Below are 26,307 nucleotides of genomic sequence, written 5' to 3' on the forward strand. Positions count from 1 at the left end.
TAGTGAGAAATTATATCCAATAGGTAAAAAGGCTTTTTTAAAAAAAATTTGGGGGGCGGTTTCTTATTTACTTTTTTTTATTTTTTAATTTTAAAAAAATTTTTTGGAGTATAGTTGCTTTACAATATTGTGTTTCTACTGTACAGCAAAGTGAATCAGCAATATGTATATATATATCTCTCTTTTTTGTTTAAATTAAATGTACCTCTGCCCCACCTTACCTCCACTCCCCACCCTGAAATATTATACCATCAGCTACAGAGAGTAGGAACTCTATAGTGACTCCTTAGGAGTGTGGTATATGTATCATGAAAAAAATATCAAAATTTAAATAGCAAAACTTTCAAAATTCTTGGTCCTTTGACCCAGAGTCCAAGTGGGTTTGGATACCATGTTTTTCCATGTCTCCATTATAAGACTAATGGTTCTTTTAAGCATTCAAAATTACGTGTACTACTGCCTGGAATTTAATTTGGTGCATAGCACTTAACACTTTTAATATTTATGCCTCCTACTTGTTCTAAAATATTTGAGGTGGTTCCACTACATAACGTAAAGACTAACTAATCTTGAATATGTAGGGAAGGAAAAAAATCATCTTCCTCTCCTCTCTTAGGGTCATTGGCTGGGCCTGAAAATCAAATTGACAATAGATTAACAGGAGAAAAAAATTAATTACCTAGGTATGCATGGGAGTTCACAAAGAAATGTGATTCAAGGAAATGGTTAGAATTGCGGACTTCTGTATCATCTTAACAAAGGGTGATACAGTGTGGAAAGGGGCTAGACTAAGGAAAGGCGGTTGGGCTTCTGGCATGACAGTGAGTTCTGAGAGGGTGGCTAGGAAATGTATGATAAATAAGGGTTGTTTGTTTTGCAGATAAGAATTGTCTCCAGAGTGGTTCTCTTCTTGGTATAGGAGACGGAGACACATTTACAAAGGGAAATTTATGCCTTGCTTTTGGACAAAAAAGGTGGAGGGCAGAGAGCTAATTGCCTTTGGCTCAAAACAAGCCTTATGCATTGTCGTGACAAACTCTGATCCCTCTCAAATTCCTTAATGACGATTGAGATAAATAAAATTTAGTGGCTCAGAAAAATGTCAGTTAAGATTGTTTGATCAATTAAAATGACCAAGATTTAGGTATTTTGGACCAACCTCGAGTTAGAAACTACTTATTAAAAGTTCAGGCTTCGAGTGAGGCAAAGTGTCTACCCTCCGTGAATTCACGGGCTTGTGAGAGAGACTGACAGATACATCATCCATTCCAGTGGAATGGGATATGCATTCATACTGAAATGTAATTCCACAAGGATCTACATTTTTAAGGATTGTTTTGGAGTATATGGCTTCCACCTTTAAGGGAAGTTTTGAGATTGGGGTGTCTGATGTGTTTCTTGTGGGTGGACTTTTGTGGAGGGGATTGGAAGAACTGTTCAGAACCAGGGAGTGTGAATTACCCAAAATAATCTACTCAAATGTCATCTTTTCCTTCCTTTTCACAGTGTTTTCTTCCTTCCTCTTACCTCATTATCAGTTTAGTAATAATAGTAGCAGAATAGCTGCTGCATTTCTATGGTGCTTTATGTTTTTCCTTTATCACTATTCACGAGGAATTTGGGGCAGGCATTATTACCCTCAGTTTAGGGATGAGGAAGCAGAGTCTCAAAGAAGCAAAGAAAAACTCCTGTGGTCACACAGCTAATTAAATTCCTCTACCCTTTTTTAGACAAAAGTTATGTGAAGAACTCTGGGTAGAATCTGTTGGTTTTTCTGACTTTTCTGAGCTCGAAATGACACAAGTTTGCTGTGCATGATAAATTTCTCTCCTTAAGCCCAGTGAAGTTCAAAGAAAACTCTACGAGAAAAAGATTTTATGCATTGATTTTGAGTATAAAGTCATTTTGTTTAGTGGAACCTTTTAAGTTTGGTATTTTGTAATATCAAGGTGTCATTTTTTAAAAGAACCTCGTCAGGATCTTGGATGAATGACCTGTCTGCCCTCAGAGAAATGAGAAATGGCTTGACAAAAAATAATTTTGTTTACCAAATCCTAAAATCTGAAACAACTTTTCTCTTCTTCCCGTACATATAGCTTTAATAAAAAGCATACTTTATACTGTATATAGAAAAACACGGCCCCCAAAGTTGATATGGGCTAGAATGTAAGGTTCAAGCATGTTTAGGTAGATCACAGATGATAAATATTGAGTTTATGGGAGATACAGGAGTTGCTCAGCTTTTTAATATTCTAATTTATTTGTAAACACTGACCTTCAGGAACCAGTGCTATGGAGCACATCTATCATATCCCCTCACAAACTTGTTCTTGCTTCTGAATCCTGCACTAATTTAACTCTCATATGACTCAGCATGAAGCCTTCTTCTTTAAAAAAAAAAGAATTAGAAATACTATAGTTTTATTGACTTGCTAATTGAGTGCTATCGCCTAGATCTTGTTATGGGTCCAGTGCTATACTGTCTCTTCGCAAAATGGTTGAGTCTCTTATTAGCATTAAATCTTGATTTGAAGCAGTAAAATGTATTATATCAAATTATTAGTTTGACTTTTTTGTAAAAGATATTTCTGATGATAAAAAATAATATATGCATTTGAAAAAAATTGGGAAACAGCGAAGAGCATAAAGAAAAATTTAAATTACCTATAATCCCACCATCCAAAGAGAAACACTGTTGATATTTTCCTGTTTTCTATTCTTTTTAAACCATATATATTTTAAAAATTGGAATCATACATGTATATTATAGTCTTATGCTTTTAAAAATTAACTATAAATTCTGAAGACTTGGAAGAATCTAATCTTTGTAAACTTTTCTACTATATTTTAGGAGGCAGATAGTAATATCGTCAATGTTTGGTGTCATTTCTTTAGCTAATGATAATTACACTTAAAATTATATGATATTACAAGGCAGGCTTGTAACAGTCTTGAAAATATTTTCAATGAATGGAAATGTTGTAGGAAATTATTAGTTCGAATAACAAATAGTACACAGTCTGTTTTTAAACAATATTTTTGTTATTAACAGGCTGAGTTTTTAAATTGTTTTGCTCTGGATAAATAAACCATTTGACCAGTAATTTTAAAAGTTAACATGTGAACATTTCCTCATGTTACTAAATATTTTCTAAAGTTATTATTTATTTTTGTATCATGAACTACCCTAAAACTTAATTACTTAAAATAACAAACATATAGTTATTTCACAGTTCCTGTGGATCAGGAATCTGGGTACGGCTTAGCTGAGTACCTCTGCTTCAGTCTTTCACAATCATATTGTCACTTGGAGCTATAGTCTTTATCTGAAGGCTTAACTGGGGGACAATCCCTTCCTTGCACACTGCCGTAGAGAGATTTCCTTCAGTTTCTTGCTTTATGGGCCTCTCTGTAGGGCTGCTCACAACACAGCAGTTGGCTTCCATTAGAGTGAGAGAATGAGTGCAAGACAGAAGTCATGGTTTCTTTGAAACCCAATCTTGGAAGTGACATCCCATGGCATTTGCTATATTCTTGGTAGAAGTGAGTCATTAGTCCTATATTTAAGGGGAGGGGATTAAACAAGGCATGGGAATTCCAGCAGGCAGGGATTGTTGAAGGCCATTTTAGAGACTATCTGCTGTAGTTATTAATAGTTCCATAATATTCCAGGATACAGACATATGATAACAAACCTCTTATTGTTGGACATTTAGGTTATTTACAACTTTTCTTATTATAAAAGGGCTTTCATGAAAATTTTTACATATAAATATTTGTCTACAACTCTGATCGTTTCTTTAGGATAAATTTCTCAAAGTGTGATATTTGGGTTAGGGCTTTTAACATGAATTGTTATGCTACTGTTGAACCAGTTTGCACTACTAACATCTGTATTTGAGAGTGTCCATTGCACCACATCCACTTTAAGACAATTTTTTGAAGAATGGGTTTGTAAAATAAATTGTTCCATAATTAGGCAGTTTACTTGAATTAGCACATGTCATGAAATGTGAAAGGAAGGCACTGTGATACAGCAGCAAGATCCCTGAAACTAGAATCAAAAGATATGGATTTTAGAACAGGCAGTGTATCTGGTCTCTCATACAATGTCATCAAGGTCACATGCTTCCCCAGGCAGGATATTTAACCTGCTTACATATAGAGTTATACATCAATGTATTTTGTAAAATGAGGAAAAATAATTCCTTTCTGATGTATAAATTATAAGACATGAGGGAAAGAGGAAAAGGGAAAATGCAAATGAGATATGCTCAACAGAAACAGAGGTAGATGGATAATTTACTCTGAAAAGCTCCAGACACTTGGTTATCATTTGTAACTTAGGGCTGTACACACTCTGTTGCTCTCTAAGAGGACTGGAATTTTATTTAAAATATCTAGACTTAAATTATTTAAATCAATTAACATTTACTGAGGCCCTTCATTGTGCTAGGCATATAGAAGTGAGATACAAAGATAAACAATTACTTATTACCCATCTTCTTTCAGAAAGAGTTTAAGTGGTATGGCCATATTCCTGCCTTTGAGAGTCTAGGCACAGACTTGTAAACAAGAAGAATGAGAAAAGTACAGTGATGGAGATAAATATGTTACGGAAACCCAAGAGAGGGATAGAGTAATATTAGGTAGTGGGAAGGCCTTTACACAGAAGTGTACTTGAGACAGACGCTTAAAAACGGGTCAGTTTTTATAGAGAAGATATCTGTGTGAATAAGGAGGGAAAAAATAAGAAAGCCCTTTTAAAAGAGAAAGCATTTTACAAATGTGATGTAGGAGTTTATGCAGTAAATAATTGGCTTAGTATATAAGGATGAGTGGATCATGATTTTCAAATTATAATGAATTGAGGATTGAGCATTCATTTTTGTGTTTTATGTTTTATTAGTTTCATGTTCTGATTTGGGCTCAGATAACCTAGTTTCAGCTACAGGATCTAAAGAATAGTCCAGTTGTAACAAACTAAAGGCAATATTCTGACATTGTTACCCTGTTCCCTCCACCCCTCACCTCCATTTAACAACAGTTGCCTAAGGAACTGGCTTCAGAATTTTACAGAGCTTAATTCATGTGTCATGAGTACATTTGTGTCATTTAGTTAGGACATGACATGACTGAGAAATTAGTACAGAATATAAAGTTTAAATGTTTTACAATCTTAGTGCTGATCTAGATCAGGTTTTCTTCAACTAGTTCATCAGAAGCTACTTTTCATTTCCCGCAAGTATTTAGATTACCGGGCTGGAGGAATTACTGCAGACTGAATTCAATATTTGTAGTCATAAATAGGAGTGGTCAGGTGAAGCCAGACTTGTACCCAGAGTTAAGCCTGTTTGTTTCCCTTCTCCACCCGGAGGATCTGGTAAATGAGATGAAGCATTGACCCCTGACTTAGATCTGGCACCCAATTCTAACTCTTTAATTCCCAAATGACCGTCAGCATTCTTAGGTTATAATTCTCTTTCCTTAATTATAATCCTAAAACATAATAACTAAAGCACTTAAAATAATAATTTGATGTTAGTAGGTTTAGGGGACAACCTAAGAGAGAGAAGGAAAGGAAATAATACTTACTGAACACTTGAACACCTTCCATGTTCCAAGGCAGTTCTAGATGCTTTACGTGTAGAAGCGCACAATTTTTATGATGAATGTCTGAGGTAGATTCCCAGTTTACAGATGAAGTGATACCACACAGCTCTGCTCAGGTTTATTAGAATCTCTTACATCGTCCTTTCATTTATCAGTGTTATTTTCTCTGCCTCTCCATTGAGAAAATTTGGCCCCAAATGTGACTGCATGAAGAGCCTCCTGTGACTGCCGTGGTGTTGAGCAGCTGCACACAGCACGTGTTCTGTGTGCCTGAGGACGAAAGCAGCTACTAAGTTTCCAAAGACTGTACAGTAGTGCCCCTGAGGTGACCTTCAGACGGACCGAAATCACATTTGCTGTATTTTCTAGCTTTTACTTTTTTGTATTAAATTTGAGTTCATTTCTGTTTGCCAGTTTAACTGGTGTCATTTGATCCTGTTATAAATTTATAGTCTAGGTCAGTGACTGTCAGTATTACCGGTACAAAGTCCTCTGTTTACTGTCCGATTTTCATGGACCCCTACAAGAAGGAAAATATACTCTTAGTATCCAATATTAGAGAACAAATAACGACAAACCTTCTGTTGGGAACTTCATTATAGTTTTTAAATGAACTCAGTTATATTTTTTAATGAATTGGCATTTTAATTAATTGCATCTACATTGAAATTTGAAAGACAGTATATTCATTATGCTTTTAAAGACTATAATGTGGTTTTTATCAATATTATATAGATATTTGCATTAATTCAGGGCTAGGGCCCATTTTAAGGTATAATTTGAGATATAAAATGTCTTAAAACCTGTTTAAAGGCTTAGAAGATGATCTGAAGTAGAACAACAGTAATAAGCATTTCTGTTAATCTAATATTTAAGAAAGACTTTCAGGGATTTAGCAGCCTGTTCATTTCCAGAGCAGATTTTGGAAGTTACTTTTTTTTGCTAGAACTGTATGGTCTGGCCCCCACTCATATTCAAGTTTTGGCTTTTTTTGTGACACCTTCCCTGGCATATTCCCAGGGAGCTTACTCAACAGGCTCAATCTGATGACACTCTATGCAGGACGGGGGACCACAGCTCCAAGATGAACTATGGACTGCGGTAAACTGCATCTTCTGTTTGAAAGATCTAATAGAAGACCCCGTAGTGGCTAGACCCATTCCTGAGGGAAGTGCCAGGGCTATGGCCTGACACACTTTATATACTCAGTGCTTTGAGGCTTCAAAGTAACATTGAGGGAACCAAGTAAATGGGGCTTTCTTTTCTTTATGTATGGCTCTGATGTGTATGTATATATGTATGTGTGTTGGGATTTGGGGGAGGGAGTGATGGGAGAAAAAGCATCTTTATATTTTATTTTTGCTGGCAGTGGCATGAACAAATGGCCACTTCACATATTAGGACAAGGGTAAAACTAAGGATCCTTTCTGGGCATCTGCACTAATTATAGCCTGAATAAGTTGTCATCTCATTCTCACTCTATCTCCCACTCATTTTATTTTGTTAAATAAATTTTGAAAGCACTTATACTGATGGATATTGGTGCTGAACACATAGTAGAGACTCAGTAATACTGGCTAGATGGTTAAGGAACGTTCTCACTGACAGATCTTTATGTATCTTAAGATTTTTAACTATAGTATAAAAGAAATTGATTTTCAGTATTTTTCAAAAGTGTATTTTAAAAAATATTTTATACTTCTGTATCAGCTAGTTACATTGACAGGAGAGCCAAAATACTTTTTTTGGCTAATATCCAGCATTAAATGTATCATACCTTCAACTGATATAGCCATGGTAACTTTTCAACCTGACTGATGAATAATACAGTCTAAAAATTAACTTAGGAGAGCTCATCCCACATGCTGTCCTAAGAAGACCAATTATATAATCTGCTCAACTATTGACTTGCATTACTAGCTAACATTGTTGAAACTTTATTTCTTCATTATGAATCAACTACCTTATTAGGGGAGAATGAAATTATACAAAGCTTATTCTTCAGTGCTATACAGGTTGGGATTATCATTGCCTTTTTTTAAAGGTCATTTTATTCACATTTCTTTATTAGTTCACATCTATAATTTTATTTATTTATTTATTATTTCCTTACTTATTTATGGCCACCCCACGCGGCTGGCAGGATCTCAGTTTCCCGACCAGGGATTGAACCTGGGCCACAGCAGTGAAAGCGCTGAATCCTAAACACTAGGCCACCAGGGAACTCCCTATCATTGCCTTTTAAGATGTCTGTCAAGTGTTTGAATAGCTGCTACCATGAACAGTAGTAGCATAAACTTTTTGTTTTTATCTCTGACTTTCCTTTCAGCATCACTCTTCCTTACTCATGATAAATCTCAAGAGGCTTCTGTAGAACAGAAATCACAGAATTAAAATCTGATTAACAAAAATATGGGGTTACCAATCCTGTTCTATCAGAGCAACTGCCTCTTTTCTAAGCATGTGATGATGAGTAATTCCATTAGACAGTTACTGGACCAGTTGATTACATAATGGCATGAATGTATCAGTGTTGTTTTATCCAAGATAGACCTGAAGGCCAGAGTTGACAGCTAGTCCTAGGTAGTGGTCTCTGGGAGCCTGGGAAGCTCCAAGCCATAATGTCCCTGCTGATGGAGACCAGGTCAAGGACTGGGCCAATGAGCAGAGAGTAACAAGAGACCCTGGGAAGGAGCTACACTGGTCTTTGTTTGCCAGAATTAACATCAAAACTAGAAGTGGGGAGGGAGGTTCTATAAATTCAAGAGAGGGAGGATGTTTAACACTTAAATACTATAAGCCATGATCGGATAAAGTATTATTAGAGCAACTGTTATTCCCAGAAGAACACTGAATTAGGAATGGGAGCTCCATGCTACTTTTATGGATATATCCCCCATTTGATTATCCATTCACCTATTGATAGACATTTGAGTTGTTTCCAGCTTTGGCTGTTGGGAGTAAAGCTGCTCTGGACATTGGTGTACAAGTTTTTTGCAGACATGTTTGCATTTGTCTTAAATAAATACCTAGAAATAAAATGGTGGGTTCAGTTCTTTAAAGTGGTTGTACTGTTTTCCACTCACACCAGCAGTATATGCATTCCGCATCCTCACCAACACTAGGCATTGTTGGGCTTTTTAATTTTAGCAATCCTAACGAGTGTATAATGGTATTGTTGTGGTTTTTTTGGTTTTTTTTTTTGGCTGTGTTGGGTCTTCGTTGCTGTGCGCGAGCTTTCTCTAATTGTGGAGAGCGGGGTCTACTCTTCGTTGCGGTGCGTGGGCTTCTGATTGCAGTGGCTTCTCTTGTTGCAGAGCATGGGCTCTAGGTGCGCCGGCTTCAGTAGTTGCAGCACGTGGGCTCAGTAGTTGTGGCATGCGGGCCCTAGAGCACATGGGCTTCAGTAGTTGTGGTGTGTGGGCTCAGTAGTTGCAGTGCACAGGCTCAGTAGTTGTGACTTGCGGGCTCTAGAGCAGGGGTCCCCAACCCCCGGGCCGCACAGCAGAAGGTGAGCGGCAGGCAAGCGAGCAAAAGCTTCATCTGCTACTCCCCATCGCTCCCCAGTGCTCACATTACCACCTGAACCATCTCCCCCCACCCCGTCCATGGAAAAACTGTCTTCCACGAAACTGGTCCCTGGTGCCAAAAAGGTTGAGGACCGCTGCCCTAGAGCGCAGGCTCAGTAGTTGTGGAGCACGGGCTTAGTTGCTCCGTGGCATGTGGGATCTTCCTGGACCAGGGATCGAACCCGTGTCCCCTGCATTGGCAGGCGGATTCTTAACCACTGTGCTACCAGGGAAGTCCTGGTATTGTTGTTTTGAAAATACCTTTTTAATTTTTAATTTACATACTTAAAAACTGACTTTATTTTGGTGACTAATTCTATGAGTTTTGATATATGTATAGATTCGTATAGCCACTATGACAATCAGGATATATAACAGTTCTACCACCCAAAAAAATTTCCTTTTGCTGCCTCTTTGTAGTCACATTCTCCTCTTACCCTAACCCTTAAAAGCCACATGTTATCTGTCCCTATAGTTTTGCCTTTTCCAGAATCATGCATTATGCAATCATGCAACATGAAACCTTTTAAGACTGGCATCTTTCAATCAGCATAACGCCTTTAAGAGTCATCGATGTTGGTATCAGTATCTTTGTTGCTTTCAACTTTTGGCAATTATGAATAAAACTGTGATAAATATCTGCATAAAGCTTTTTATGTGAACACAAATTTCATTTCTCTAAATACCTAGGTGGGTTGGGTTATATGGTAAGTGGATGTTCCAACTTTATAAGAAAATGCTGTTTTCCAGAGTGCTCATTTGCATTCCCACTAGCAATGTATGAAAGAAAGTTCCAGTTGCTCTGCATACTTACCAGCACTTGATATTGTATTTTTTTTAATTTTACCCATTTTAATAGATGTACAGATGTATCATATCATGGTTTTACTTTGCATTTTTCTAAGGCCAGTATGTTGAGCATCTTTTCATGTACTTACTTGCCATCCATAGATGATGTCTTGGGTGAAAAGTCTGTACAAATCTTTTGCCCATTTTAAAAATTGGGTTGCTTTCTCACTGTTGACTTTTGATAGTTATTTATCTATTCTAGATTGAAGTCATTTTTTGGGCAAATGATTTGCAAATATTTTTTCTCCCCATCTGGGGCTCATCTTTTTATTTCCTTAACTGTGTTCTTCTCAGAGCAAAAGTTCTCAATTTTGATTTAGTCAAGGGTATCAGTTTGTTTTTTTTTTACGGTTTATGCTTTCGGTGTCATATGTAGAAACTCTTTGCCAAATCCAAGATCATGAATATTTTCTGTAACGTCTTGTAAAAGTCTTATATTTTACATTTAGATCTATGACTCCTTTTGAGTTAATTTTTTTTATAAAGGGTAAGGTATAGATCTTTTTTTGGGGGGGGGGGACATATGGCTGTTCAGTTGTTCTAGTTCCATTTGTTGAAAAAATTACCTTTTTTGCACTGAATTATTTTTGCACATTTGTCAAAAATCAATTGACCATATTTTTGTGCGTCTGTTTCTGGACTCTTCTATTCCATAGATTTGTGTGTCTGGCCTTTCACCAATATAGCACTGTCTTGGTTACTGTAGCTTTTAATCATTCTTAAAAGTGGGTAATGTGAGTCTTCCAACTTTGATCTTTCTCAAAATTGTTTTGGCTATTCTTATTTCTTTACATTTCCATATATAGTTTAGAATCAGCATGTTTATATCTATAACAAATCCTTCTGGGATTTTGAATGGAATTTTGGAATCAGTTTGTCAATGTCTACAAAAAAGCCTCCTGGAATTGTGCTTATATATATATATACACATATGCTTATATATACATACATATATATATATAAAAATTGGGGGAGAATTGACATGTTAACAATATTATCTTCGAGATCATGAACACTGTTTATTTAGTTTCTTTACTTTTTCTCAGTAACAATTTGTATTATTTACATACTGCATATACAACATACAATGTAGTTTTCTTTCATACATTTTATTAAATGTATCCCTAAGTTCATATTTTTTATACTATTGCAAATGGCACTAATTTCATCTTGCAATTACTCACTAAGTATACAGAAGTACAGTTGATTTTTATATATTAATTTTGTATCATGAGACCTTGCTAAAATTATTAGTTCTAGTAATTTTTTCATATATAATCCTTAGGATTTTTTACATATACAGTCTTGTCATCTGCAAGTAAAGGCAGTTTTTTTTTTCTGACGACCTTTATGCTTTGTATTTCTTTCTTCCCTCTAGTACAATATTAAATAAAAATTGTGAAATAAATAAATAGAAATTGTGAGAATGAACATTGTTGCCTAGTTCCTATCATAGAAAAAGTTGTTCAGTCTTTCACCATTACACTTAACATTAGTTTGAGGAAGTCTCTCCTATTGCTAGTTTGCTGAGAATTTTTATCATGAATGGTTGTTTTATCAAATTTGTTTTGCATCTATTGAGATGATCATCTGGTGTTCTTTTTTATATTAACACAGTGAATTATACGTATTGAGTTTTGAATGTTACATTCAAAATTTACATTGCATTCTGGTATAAATCCCACTTGGTCATGATGTAGTAACCATTTTAAATATGCCGGATTCAATTTGCCATTTAAAAAAACGATATCTGGGTCTGTGTTCACAAGGGATATTGGCTTGTAGAGTGTTCTTTTCTTGAACTGTCTTTGCTTGTAGTAACAGGGGAATCCTGACTTCATATAAAATGAATTTGGAATCCTCTTCCTCTATTTTCTGGAGTTTGGGTAAGATTGGTATTCTTTCTTTCTGAAACATTTGAAAGAATTTAGAGCTTTAGAGTTGCCATTTGAGCCTGGAGTTTTCTTCTTGGAAAGGTTTAAGGTACAAATCCAATTTCTTTCATTGATATACAGCTATCAGACTTTCTATTTTCTCTTGTGCCAGTTTTGGTAATTTGGTATGTATAAAGTTGTTCATAATATTCCCTTCTTAGTCTTTTAATGTTTATGGAATCTGTAGTAATGTCCTTTTTCCTACACACATATTGGTTCTGTGTGTCCTCTCATTTTTCTTGATCAGACTAGATAGAGACTTATCTATTTTATTAGATCTTTTTAAGGAACCACCGTTGGTTCCATTGATTTTTCTCCATTATTGGCCCTTTTCCTTTGCTTTGTTTTCTGCTCTCATCTACATTATTCCCTTCCTTCTACTTTGGGTTTAATTTACTTTTCTTTTTCTAGCTTTTTAAGGTGAAAGCTTAGATCACTGATTTAATCCTTTCTTCTTTTCTGTCACAAGAATTTAAATCTATCACTCTCCCTCTAAACTTTAACAGTGCATTTTAAAAATGTTGATATGTTGTGGTTTCTATTATTTGGTTGAAAATATGTTGATTTCCTTGTGATTTCTTCTTTGCCCCATGGGTTATTTAGAGATGTGATATTTAGTTTCCAAGTATTTGGGGTTTTCCTGGATATTTTATTATTTTTTATTAATTCTTTGGTGGTTGGAAAATATAAGATTCCAAGCTTTTGAAATCTGTTGAGATCATCGTGTAGTCTATCTTGGTGAATGTTCTATATGCATTTTATAAGAATATGTATCCTACAGTTGTTGGGAATAGTCTTCTATAAATGTCAGTTACCTCAAGTGGCATCATAGTGTTGTTCAAAACTTGAATTCCTTATTTTTTCCTTTGAATATTCTATCAGTTACTGAGAGAGTAATGTTTATTTCTGCCTTTAATTCTGTCAGTTTTTCCTTAATGTATTTGAAGCTCTGTTATTAGTTACATATACATTTATGATTATCATGTCTTCTCCTGACTGACACATAAAATGTCCCTATTTCTGGTAATACTACTGGTCTTTGAAGTCTGCTTTGTCTGATAGTCATACAGCCACAGCAGCTTTTTATACTTCTTGTTTGCATTGTATGTCTTTTCCAACCCTCTTGTTTGCAACCTGTATATTTGTATTTAAAGTATATCTCTTATAGGTAGCATATAGCTGGATTTTTTTAATAGACTTTCTTTTTTAGAGCAGTTTTAGATTCACAGCAAAACTGAGCAGGAAGTACAGTTACCCCCTTCCTGCTCCCCTCGCCGCCTCCAACACACAAGCCTCACCCACTATCAACATCCCACTCCAGAGTGTTACAGTCAATGAACCTACATTGACATATGATCACTCAAAGTCTGTAGTTTACATTAGGGTTCATTCTTGGTGTTGTACATTCTGTGGGTTTTGACAATTGTATAATGGCACATATCCACCATTATAGTATAATACAGAGTAGTTCACCACCCTAAAAATTTTCTGTGTCCACCTATTCAACCTTCCCTCCTCCCTAACCCCTGGTAACCCCTGGGCTTTTTACTGTCTCCATAGTTTTGACTTTTCCAGAATGTCATACAGTTGGAAAGCTTGGCTTCTCTGGCTTAGTAATATGCATTTATGGTTCTTCCTTTTCTTTTCATGGCTTGATAACTCATTTCTTTTTAGCACTGAATAATATTCCATTGTCTGGATAGACCACTGTTCATCCATTCACCTCCTGAAGGACATCTTGGTTGCTTCCAATTTCTGCAATTATGAATAAAACTGCTATAAACATCCATGTATAAGTTTTTGTGTGAACATAGTTTTTCAATTCATTTGGGTAAATACCAAGGAGTGTGATTGCTGGATCATATGGTAGGAGTATGTTTAGTTTTGTAAGAAACTGCCAAACTGTCTCCCACAGTGGCTGTACAATTTTGCATTCCCACCAGCAATGAATGAGTTCTGTTGCTCCACATCCTCATTAGCATTTTGTGTTGTCAATGTTTTGGATTTTTGCCATTCATATAGGTTGTAGTGGTATCGCAATGTCATTTAAAACTGCAACTCCCTAATGATATATGATGTTAAATATTTTTTTCACATGCTTATTTGCCATCAGTATGTCTTCTCTGGTAAGGTGTTTGTTCAGATCCGGTGTCCATTTTTTAATCAGGTTGTTTTCTTATTGTTGTTTTAAAGACTCCTTTGTGTATTTTGGATAAACAATCCTTTATCAGATAGGCTTTTGCAAATATCTTCTCCCAGTCTGCGGCTTGTCTTTTCATTTTCTGGGCAGTGTCTTACACAGAGCAGAAGTATTTAATTTTGACAAAGTCCAATTTATCAATTATTTCTTTCATGAATCATGCCTTTGATATTGTATCTAAAAGGTCATTGCCAAACCCAAGGTCATTTAGATTTCTCTAGATTTAACTCCTGGGTGTTATCTTCTAAGAGTCTTATAGTTTGCTTTATATTTAGGTCTATGATTCACTTTAATTTCTGGGAAAGGTGTTAGGTCTGTCTAGATTTTTTTTTTTTTTTAACATGTGAATGTCCAGTTGTTCCAGCACATATTGAAAAGGCTGTCTTTACTCCATTGTATTATCTTTGCTCCTTTGTCAAAGATCAGTTGACTGCATTTGTGTGGGTTGGATCTTATTTAACTAGTCTGCCTTTTAATTGAAATTTTTAGTCCATTTTTTTTCAAGTAATTTTTGATATCTATGGGTTTAAGTCAGCCACTTTGCTGATTTCTAATTGTCCCATTTTTTTCTTCCCATGTTCATCCTTTCCTGCCTTCTTCTGGGTTAAATGTATCTAATGCCTCATTGTTTTTAAGCCACACTTACATTATCTTTTTAGTTGTTTGTTAAGTTTTTTAAAATCATTTTCCCCCTTTTTCAGATTGGCTATGTCTATAGATGTTCAAGCTCACTAATCTTTCTTCTCCAATGCCCAATAGCCCACACAGTGAGTTTTTCATTTTAGTTCTTGAATTTACTTTTTGTGTGTTTTGTTACAATTTCCATTTCTCTGCTGAGATTCTCTATTCATTCTATGATCATTTTTCCTTTATGTCCTTGAACTTATTTAAATAGCTGCTTTACAGTTCTACTGAGTTCTCTTAACTACCAAGTGCTAGGTCATTTGGGGATCTGTTTCTAGTAACTGGTTTTGTTTTTTTTTCTTGAACTTGGGCACATTTTCCTGCTTCTTTGCATTATTAGTAATTTTTTATTGTATGACAGACATTGTGGATATTACTTCCCATAGGAATTTGGATTATGCCATCTTCCTTTGAATGGTATTGAATTTTATTCTTTGTTAGAATGGAACTGTTTGTTTGAACTTAGCCCAGTATGGCCCGTGGGCTGGCTGCCTGTTTCTGTAAATTAGGTTTTATTGGAACATAAAAACCATTGCCCATTTGTTTACATATTAGCTATGGCTGGCTCTGCACTACAACAGACCTGAGTAGTATAACATAGACCATATGGCTCACAAACCTAAATTATATATTAGCTAGCCCATTAACAAAAAGTTTTGTCAACCTCTGCTCTAGAGTTCACTCCTAAAGTGGTCTCAAATTTCTTTTTTGTTGTTGGATATTTTGTCTTTTTTTAAAGTTTTTATTTTATATTGGAGTATAGTTAATTAACAATGTTGTATTAGTTTCAGCTGTGCAGCAGAGTGATTCAGTTATACATATACATGTATCTATTCAGTTATACATATACATATATCTATATCCCTTGAAGAGGAACTAAAGGTCCTTGACGTTGTTTCATGGCTAAGCTATTATTATTTTGTCTTGCTTGACTGTTTTCCTTTGTTTCTGCATTTGCTCTTTGGCACTTGGGGAAGGCCAAGGAGGCTAAAGCTTTTCTATAAACTAGAAGCCGAGGACACACAGGTCTGTCCCTAGGAAGGCCCTGCAGGGTCCTGCTCGGCTTCAGTGAGACCCCATGCAAATTTCTGCCTCCCTCCCAGCTCCTTTTACTCTTGAACTTTCTTGTAATTTCACCTGCTTCAGTATCTCAGCCTCTGCCTCTGCAGCACAGCAGAATTGCCCCTCTGCTTGAATCAGATTCTCAGGCAGAATCTCAAGATGATCAATTGTGGGGTTTAACATCATGTGTTTCCCTTCTTTTGGGGATCAGAATCCTGTGCTGTTGTTCAATGTCTGAAAATAGCCACCCACACATATTTTGTCCAGGTTTAAAGTTATTTTTGGTGTGAGGGCAAATCTGGCACTACTTTTGTTATGGTAAGATAAAGCTGCTTTTGCAAAACCAAAGATCTTAGGAAACACAGAATGTTCTCATGATTCTTCTCATGGACTTTTATTTATCTGACATTCATTGCATTCTAATCATTTTCAAGTTAACTAAGTCCAGTTCCCTTAACAATCCCTCATAGTACAGAACAGATACTACGTTAAGTCATTACATGTTAGAGGTGCACAACCAGGCCAGTTCCTGTCTTCTAGGAGTTCAGTCTAGTAAACCAGATACATCACACACATCCCTTATGCCCTTTTTGAAATGCATCTCTGGAGCATATAGCAGGGCGTATAGAACTAAAGGTAATCAGAAGCAGAGAGCTAGTTTTCCTTTCCAACCCTCCATATCATCCTTATAAGTGGTAGAGGTGGGGAAGGAGTATACTATGGGAGAAATTGGATAAAATTGAAAGAAATCTAAAAAATATTTAGTACTGACTTGGGCAAAGGTCACCTTTTTTGGACTTCTTATAAACTATTAAGAAATAAATTAAATGCATGCTAGTTTTTACCTTAAGATCAGTAGTTTCAGAAATAATCAATGGAGTTTCATTTCATGAATTTTTACAGCTGTTTTTGGTCCAAAAACTACGATATAGTCAGGGATCACAACCTCATTTATAGAGTCTTTGCCTGCACTTTCTTATGGCTAGGCCTCCCTCCAGTGAAGTTTGTACTGTTTTAGTTACCCTTAAGTCTTATCTTAGATAAGTTCATTCAGTGACAACATTCCATTGGGAAGTTTGGAAGGTACATCACAAGCATTGTACTCTACTCTATTGACTGTCCAAACATCAAACAGTAAGATATTTAGGGGGAGAAACTTTTAAGCTAATTTTAAATTAATCTAAGCTTTTCATAATATTTGGTTGGTTATCTATTTTATATATAGTAGTGTGTATATGTCAATCCCAAACTCCCAATTTATCCCTCCCCCGCCCCATCTTTCCCTTTTGGTAACCATAAGTTTGTTTTCTGTGAGTTTGTTTCTGTTTTGTAAATAAGTTCATTTGTATCATTTTTTTTTTTTAGATTCCACATATAAGTGATGTCATATGATGTTTGTCTTTCTCTGTCTGACTTACCTCACTTAGTATGATCATCTCCAGGTCCATCCATGTTGCTGCAAATGGCATTATTTCATTCTTTTTAATGGCTGAGTAATATTCCATTGTATATATGTACCACATCTTTTTTATCCATTCATCTGTCAATGAACATTTAGGTTGCTTCCATGTCTTGGCTATTGTAAACAGAGCTTCAGTGAACATTGGGGTGCATGTATCCTTTGGAACCATGTTTTTCTCCAGATATATGCTCAGGAGTGGGATTGCTGGATCACATGGTAGCTCTGTTTTTAGTTTTTTAAGGAAATGCCATACTGTTCTCTGTAGTGTCTGCACCAATTTACATTCCCACCAACAGTGTAGGAGTGTTCCTTTTTCTCCACACTCTCTCCAGCATCTGTTACTTGTAGACTTTTTGGTGATGGCCATTCTGACTGGTGTGAGGTGACATCTCATTATAGTTTTGATTTGCATTTCTCTAATAATTAGCTATGTGGACCATCTTTTCATATGCCTCTTAGCCATCTTTATGTCTTCTTTGGAGAAATGTCTATTTAGGTCTTATGACCATTTTTTGACTGGGTTGTCTGTTTCTTTGACATTGAGCTGCATGAGCAGTTTGTATATTTTGGAGAGTAATCCCTTGTCAGTTGCATTGTTTGCAAATATTTTCTCCCATTCTGCGGGTTGTCTTTTCGTTTTGTTTATGGTTTCCTTTGCTGTGCAAAAGCTTGAGTTTAATTAGGTCCCATTTGTTTATTTTTGTTTTTATTTCTGTTATTCTAGGAGACGGATCAAAAAAGATCTTGCTTCGATTTATGTCAAAGACTGTTCTGCCTATGTTTTCCTCTAAGAGTTTTATATTATCAGGTCTTACATTTAGGTCTTTAATCCATTTTGAATTTATTTTTGTGTATGGTGTTAAAGAATGTTCTAATTTCATTCTTCTACATGTAACTGTCCAGTCTTCCCAGCACCACTTATTGAAGTGGATGTCTTTTCTCCACGGTATAGTTTTGCCTCCTTTGTCGTAGATTAATTGACCATAGGTGCATGGGTTTATTTCTGGGCTTTCTATCCTGTTCCATTGATCTATATTTCTGTTTTTCTGCCAGTACCACACTGTTTTGATGACTATAGCTTTGTAGGATAGTCTGAAGTCAGGGAGCCTGATTTTCCTCCAGCTCCGTTTTCCTTTCTCAATTGCTTTGGCTATTCGGGGTCTTTTGTGTCCCTTACAAATTGTAAAATTATTTGATCTAGTTCTGTGAAAAATGCCATTGGTAATTTGATATGGATTGCACTAAATCTGTAGATTGCCTTGGGAAGTATAGTCATTTTGACAATATTGATTCTTCCAATCCAAAAACATGGTCCATCTGTTTGTGTCATCTTCTATTTCTTTCATTAGTATCTTACAGTTTTCTGAGTACAGGTCTTCTGCCTCCTTAGGTAGGTTTACTCCTAGGTATTTTATTCTTTTGATGCAATGGCCAATGGGATTGTTTCCTTAATTTCTCTTTCTTGTCTTTCGTTGTTAGTGTATAGGAATGCAAGAGATTTCTGTGTATTAATTTTGTAACCTGCAACTTTACCAGATTCATTGATGAGCTCTCGTAGTCTTCTGGTAGCATCTTTAGGATTTTCTATGTATAGTATCGTGTCATCGGCTAACAGTGACAGTTTTATTTCTTCTTTTCCAATTTGTAGTCCTTTCATTTCTTTTCCTTCTCTGATTGCTGTGGCTGGGACTTCCAAAAAACTATGTTGAATAGAAGTGGCCAGAGTAGACATCCTTGTCTTGTTCCTGATCTTAGAGGAAATGCTTTCAGCTTTTCATGATTGAGTATGATGTTAGCTGTAGGTTTGTGATATATGGCCTTTATTATGTTGAGGTACGTTCCCTCTATGCCCACTTTCTGGAGAGTTTTTATCATAACTGGGTTTTGAATTTTGTCAAAAGCTTTTTCTGCATCTATTGAGATGATCATATGGTTTTTATTCTTCAGTTTGTTAATATGGTGTATCACATTGATTGATTTACATATATTGAAGAATCCTTGCATCCCTGGGATAAATCCCACTTGATTATAGTGTATGATCCTTTTAATGTGTTGTTGGATTCTGTTTGCAAGTATTTTGTTGCCGATTTTTGCATCTATGTTCATCAGTGATATTCGCCTGTAGGTTTTTTTTTGTGGTATCTTTGTCTGGTTTTGGTATCAGGGTGATGGTGGCCAAGTAGAATGAGCTTGGGAGTGTTCCTTCTTCTGCAGTTCTTTGGAAGAGTTACAAAAGGATAGATGTTAACTCTTCTCTAAATGTTTGATAGAATTCATCTGTGAAGCCATCTGGTTCTGGACTGTTTTGATTGTTGGGAGTTTTTTAATCACACTTTCAATTTCAGTACTTGTGATTGGTCTATTCATATTTTCTGTTTCTTCCTGGTTCAGTCTTAGAAGATTGTACCTTTTTAAGAATTTGTCCAGGGAACTTCCCTGGTGGTCCAGTGGTTAAGACTCCATGCTTCCAATGCAGGGGGGTACAGGTTTGATCCCTGGTCAGGGAACTAAGAGCCCACATGCTGTTGGGCATGGCCAAAACTTTTTTAAAAAGAGAGAAAAAAAAAATTTGTCCAGTTCTTCTAGACTGTCCATTTTATTGGCATATAGTTGCTTGTAGCAGTCACTTATTATCCATTGTGTATCTGTGGTGTCTGTTGTAACCTCTCCTTTTTCATTTCTAATTTTATTGATTTTAGCTCTCTCCCTTTTTTTCTTGGTGAATCTGGCTGAAGGTTTATCAATTTTATCTTTTCAGAGAACCAGCTTTTAGTTTCATTGATCTTTTCTATTGTTTTCTTTGTTTCTATTTATTTCTGCTCTGATTTTTCTTTCTTTCTACTAACTTTGGGTTTTGTTTGTTCTTCTCTAGTTGCTTTATGTGTAAGGTTAGGTGGTTTATTTGCTTCCTGATGTAAGATTGTATTGCTATAAACTTCCCTCTTAGAACTGCTTTTGCTGCGTTCCATAGGTTTTGGATCGTTGTGCTTTCACTTTCATTTGTCTCTAGGTATTTTTTGATTTTCTCTTTGATTTTTTCAGTGATCCATTGATTGTTTAGTAGCATATTGTTTAGCCTCCATGTGTTTGTATTTTTTAAGGTTTTTTCTTGTAGTTTATTTCTAATCTAATAGCATTGTGGTTGGAAAGGATGCTTGATATAATTCCAGTTTTCTTAAATTTACTGAGGTTTGCTTTGTGGCCCAGCATGGATCAATCCTGGAGAATGTTCCATGTGCACTTGGAAAGAATGTCTATTCTGCTGCTTTTGGATGGAATGCTCTATAAATATCAATTAGGTCCATCTGGTCTAATGTGTTATTTAAGGCCTTTGTTTCCTTATTGATTTTCTGTCTGATCTGTCCATTGATGACAGTGGGGTATTAAAATTCCCCCACTATTATTGTGTTACTGTCGATTTCTCCTTTTATGGCTGTTCGTATTTGCCTTATATACTGAGGTGCTCCTATGTTGGGTGCATATATATTTACACTTGTTATATCTTCTTGGATTGATCCCTTGATCATTATGTAGTGTCCTTCCTTATCTCTTGTAACAGTCTTTATTTTAAAGTCTATTTTGTCTGAGTATTGCTACTCCAGCTTTCTTTTGATTTCCATATGCATAGAATACCTTTTTCCATCTCCTCACTTTCAGTCTGTATGTGTCCCTAGGTCTGAAGTGGGTCTCTCGTAGACAGCTTATATACAGGTCTTGTTTTTGTATCCATTCAGCCAGTCTGTGTCCTTTGGTTGGAGCATTTAATCTGTTTACATTTAAGGTAATTATCGATATGTATGTTCTTATGGCCATTTTGTTAATTGTGTTGGATTTGTTTTTGTAGGTCTTTTTTCCTCCCCTTCTTTTGTTCTCTTGTGATTTGGTGACTATCTTTAATGTTGTGTTTGGATCCCTTTTTCTTTTTTTGTGTGTGTATTTATCATAGATTTTCGGTTTGCGGTTACCATGAGGTTTTGATATAGCACTCTCTATATAAATAAGATTGTTTTAAGTTGCTGGTCTTTTAATTTCAAATGCATTTCTAATATCCTGCATTTGTACTCTTCTCACGATTGCTGGTTTTGATATCATATTTGTGTTGGATGATTTCCTACCTTTACTGTGTGTTTGCCTTTACCGGTGAGCTTTTCCATTTGTAGTTTTCTTGTTTCTAGTTGTAGCCTTTTTTTTTTTTTCCCCTACCTAGACAAGTTCCTTTAGCATTTGTTGCAAAGCGAGTCTGACAGTGCTGAATTCTCTTAGCTTTTGCTTGTCTGTAAAGCTTTTGATTTCTCTGTCGAATCTGAATGAGAGCCTTGCTGGGTGTTCTTGGGTGTAGGTTCTTCCCTTTCATCAGTTTGAATATAATCATGCCACTCCCTTCTGTCCTGCAGAGTTTCTGCTGATAAATCAGCTTATAGCCTTATGGGTATTGCCTTGTATGTTATTTGTTGCTTTTCACTTGTTTCAATATTTTCTGTCTTCGATTTCCACCATACTGTCTTCTAGCTCACTTATACATTCTTCTGCCTCATTCTGCTACTGATTTCTTCTAGTGTATTTTTCCTCTCAGTTATTGTATTGTTCATCTCTGTTTGTTCTTTAGTAGATCTTCTAGCTGATTATTATACATTTCTTGTATCTTCTTGTTCTGTGCCTCTATTCTTTTGCCAAGACTTTGGATCATCTTTACTATCATTACTCTGAATTCTTTTTTTGGGTAGATTGCCTATCTTCACTTCCTTTAGTTGTTCTTCTGGGCTTTTTTCTTGTTCCTTTGTCTGGGACATATTCCTCTGTCGTGTCTTTCTGTGATTGCAGTTTCCACTCCACAAGCTGCAGGATTGTAGTTCCTCTTGATCCTACTGTCTGCCCCCTGGTGGATGAGGCTGGTCTAAGAGGCTTGTGCAAGCTTCCTGATGGGAGGAACTGGGTCTTGTCCCTCTGGTGGGCAGGGCCATGTCAAGGGGTGTGTCTAGCAAGCAGCTATGGGCTCAGGAAGACTTTAGGCAGCCCATCTGCTGATGGATGGTGCTGTCTTCCCACCCTGTTGGTTGTTTGGCCCGAGGCTTCCCCGTAATGGAGCCTGCAGTCTGTTCAGTGGGGCCAGGTCTTGGTGAGAAAGTGGGGGCCTCCAGGAGGGCTCACACCAACGAGTACTCCCCAGAACTACCACCACCAGTGTCTTTGTCCCCACAGTGAGCCACAGCCGCCCCCCTTGCCTCCACAGGAGACTCTCCAATACCAGCAGGTAGGTCTGGCCCAGGATCCTATGAGGTCACTGCTTTTTCCACTGGATCCTGGTGCACATGAGACCTTGTGTGCACCCTCCAAGAGTGGAGTTTCTTTTTCTGCCTGTCCTGTCGAATTCCTGTGATCAAACCCCACTGGCCTTCAAAGCCAGATGCTCTGGGGGCTCCTCCTCCTGATGCCAGACCCCCAGGCTGGGGGTTCTGTTGTAGGGCTCAGAACTTTCACTCCTGTGGGAGAACCTCTGCAAGATAATTATTTTCAAGTTTGTGGGTCACCCACCTGGCAGATATGGGAGTTGGTTTTATTGCGAGTGCACACCTCCTACCATCTCGTTGTGGCTTCTTCTTTGTTTTTGTGTGTAGGATATCTTTTTTGGTAGCTTCCAGTGTTTTTCTGTTGATGGTCATTCAGCAGTTGTGATTTCCGTGTTTGTTTTTGTGAGATGAGGTGAGCTCACATCGTTCTACTCCACCATCTTGTCCTTGCTTCATAATTTCATAATATCTCATTCAGAAGGAAAAATAGGTGGCTTTGCCATGTCTAACTTGTGTTGTTTAGAGTTGGCCCTAGTGTAAAGAAAGACCATCATTCTGTCCTACTCTCTGAGTTGTAAATGTGTGACCAAGGGACAAAGTCTGACACAGCCCAAGATGTGCAGGCTCATGATGTTTGAGGCAGGAGCAAATTTTGATATGCTTGTCTCCCTCAACAGTATAGATCAGAGTCAGTCAGAAAATATTTACTCCAAAGGGCCAGACAGTAAATATTTTAGGCTTGCAGACCACACAGTCTCTCTCTGTCACAACTAAACTCTGCCACTAAAGCATGAAAGTAGCCATAGACAATACGTAACAAATGAGCACGCCTATGTTCAAATAAACTATATTTGAAAAAACAGGCAGCTAGAATGTGGCCCGAAGGCTATAGTTTGCTGATCCCTGGTATACATAAATAAATCAAAGGTAGCAAAAGTTTGTTGTCAGTTTTATAAAATTTGCCTGATCTTGAAAAGACATTTTCCTATTTCTAAATGCCATTTTTGAATGATTATCTTTTCTTTCTATTGATAAGATAAAGCTGTTGTTACCTTACATTTCCTCCAAGTGATGAAACTGGTAAAGATTTGTTTCTACTTGCTACCTAATCGTACAGTAGTTTGCATTCTATGACTTCAAAATGAAATTTCCCTTCTCTTGACAGATAAACACTACATGTGAAGATTGGTGAAAGGGAACATTGATTTCTGAAGTAGCCTGGAGAGGAAAAGCACTGCTCAATATCAAGTGGACAAATGCTTGGTGTTTTCCAAAGATGCTGTTGAAGTAGTCTTTGCTACTGCTTTCCTTCACTCAGTCAAAGCTCTTCATAACATGGGCTGCATGAAATCAAAGCAAACTTTCCCATTTCCCACCACACTCGAGAGTGAGAAGAGGCATGAGAGTGAAGAAAACTTTATGCCTGAAGAGAGATTTCAACTCAGGATGCCTTCTCTAGTTAATGTCAAAGAGGAAGTGAAGGAACCCCTAGGGCCTGAAATTGTGGTCTTTGAATTTGCACACCGCCTGTCCCAGGAAATCTTGAGTGATGCCTTGCAGCAGTGGGCTGGCAACCACCTCAAGTACTATGACATCCCATATATTGAGAGTGAGGGGCCTTGACGCTGTGTGTAGGATGATGACACTTTCTCAAACTGTGGATAAAGTTGGTGCTAGTTTAAATACATGAAACAATAGCAAAAACTGGTGTGAATAAATACAAATAACTCCATCTGGGTGTAAAGAAAAATATTTCGATAGCCATCAAGAGTCTAAGAATACCTAAAATGAAGTGTTTTAAGCAGTTCTACATTAACAGCAATTTCTATCTGCTTGGTCTTGGATTTTAGTCATTAAAGGGTTAAATGTAAGTCCTCTGGTGCCACAGTAATCAGCTGTGTCACACCACTTCCAGAGGCAACAATGCCATCACCAAAGAAATAAGAATTTTTAAAATTCTTTAAAATTAAAAAAAAAATTCTTTAAGAATTTAAATTTATTTAAAACCCATGTTTTCAAAATGGTCATTTTAAAGACATTCCTTTAAAATAACTATTTGTCAATTTATACAAAAAAAACAAGATATGAAAAGGATTTTCTTGAAATGCCTGGGCAAGGGAATTGCCTGGGCACTCAAGCCATAGCTGTGAACAGTGGGTCTTGTTTGCCAAAATCTTCTGAGTCAAGGATCCCTCCTTCTTAACACAAATGACCAAGCATTAGAAAGCAACCCGTGTGGAAGAGGTCCACCGTGAACCATGTCCTTAATAAGATACTTACTTTTGTAGATGAAAAGCATAACTATCACCTTGAACCTCAGGGCCCTAACTAATCACACCTGTTACTGGATGACTCAGACTTTGCATATAAGCATCTTAACAATATACAATTTACAGAAGTCATGACAATGTTTATTGCATTGAATTAGGTAGCCCAGTGATATTACTATACAAGAAAACAAGCAGGGGTAGCTTTTATAAACAGCAATCCAGAAAACTGTAAAGTAACAGAAGCCCTAGTTGGCAAGGTGGAAAGAAGAATCTGGTCTCAGTGTTGCATGTATGTTAAGCTTTACTGTCTCACAGATGCAAGGGGCTGGTACATGGGCAATCACCATTCAGATTACTATGGGACCAGATTATGCATGAGAATTTATAGTTATTACAAAAGATCAAATACTCTTCCAAAGGGAATACTCATGTATATTTTTAATGGTAACAAAGCCCATGGGGCATTTACAGCCATATACTACACTATTTTCATAAATTTGGCTACTTTTTTGGGAAGCCTTTTTTTTTTAAGAAAAAAGAATTAAGTACTGTTTAAGATCAATGATAACAGAAAATTCAGGAAAGGAGGAAGAAGATACTAGAAGATGTAACTTGCAAGAAAATTGAGACTGAGTCTTTAGAAGTATCTTTTCATCAAGATTTGCCACACATTGAGTTTAACTGGAATAGGAATTATTTAAGCCTGTGCGATTAGATCCTTTTCTTAAGACCCTTGTCATTGAAATCTAAAGAAAGGCAGAAAAAGGCTTGTGACTTCTAATGACATAAATGTGTATGACCTTATAAGCAGGCAGAATTGCTACCTCTGATTTTAGCAGTTATACTCTGAAACCCACAATCAAATAGACTGAATTCTCCAAGGTAAATGGGCAAAGAAAATTCTTTTGAAGTGAGTGGTGTGCCATTTTTCAGTTGCCTTTGGACAACTGGTCATTTAACTTTCACCTAATCCCAGGGTTTGTACTGTCCTGTTGTACTTACAATCTAGCAACTTTACAAAATAGAAAAACCACCACCCCTGTTTATACAAGGATCTGAAGTTGCAAGGCTAAGAACAGAAAGTTTCCAAAAAGTGCAAAACATATTTCCAGCTCATGAAGAAAAATTTAGGTTTATGAGTGCTTATACTAATGACTCAGACAAAAGCCTAGATGTTGCCATTTTTCATTCATTTTATATTTTACATCAGATACTTTTGCTGCAAGGTCACTGCTGTTTAAAAGATATAATTAAGTATATAAGATAATACATGTTCTGGTGAGAACACAAAGCCATATAAAAGCAGCACATCACACTAAATTTTTCAGCATACATAGGGACATAGACTAGTAGACTTTGATTATATCTAAATATTT

General features: G+C 36.5%; 1 protein-coding gene across 1 annotated transcript in view; it reads left to right on the forward strand.

Annotated features, from left to right (window-relative positions):
• C1H2orf88 (chromosome 1 C2orf88 homolog) overlaps positions 1-24,436 on the forward strand; it is a 28,659-nt gene extending 4,223 nt beyond the window's left edge. Inside the window, exon 2 of the mRNA XM_061203320.1 lies at positions 23,827-24,436. Within this exon, the coding sequence (XP_061059303.1) occupies positions 23,997-24,284 (288 nt within the window). The 5' untranslated portion in view covers positions 23,827-23,996 and the 3' untranslated portion in view covers positions 24,285-24,436. The remainder of the gene's footprint in view (positions 1-23,826) is intronic.
• The last annotated feature ends 1,871 nt before the right edge of the window (positions 24,437-26,307 follow it).

Source organism: Eubalaena glacialis, chromosome 1 (assembly GCF_028564815.1).
Source record: "Eubalaena glacialis isolate mEubGla1 chromosome 1, mEubGla1.1.hap2.+ XY, whole genome shotgun sequence".
NCBI classification, from domain to species: Eukaryota; Metazoa; Chordata; class Mammalia; order Artiodactyla; family Balaenidae; genus Eubalaena; species Eubalaena glacialis.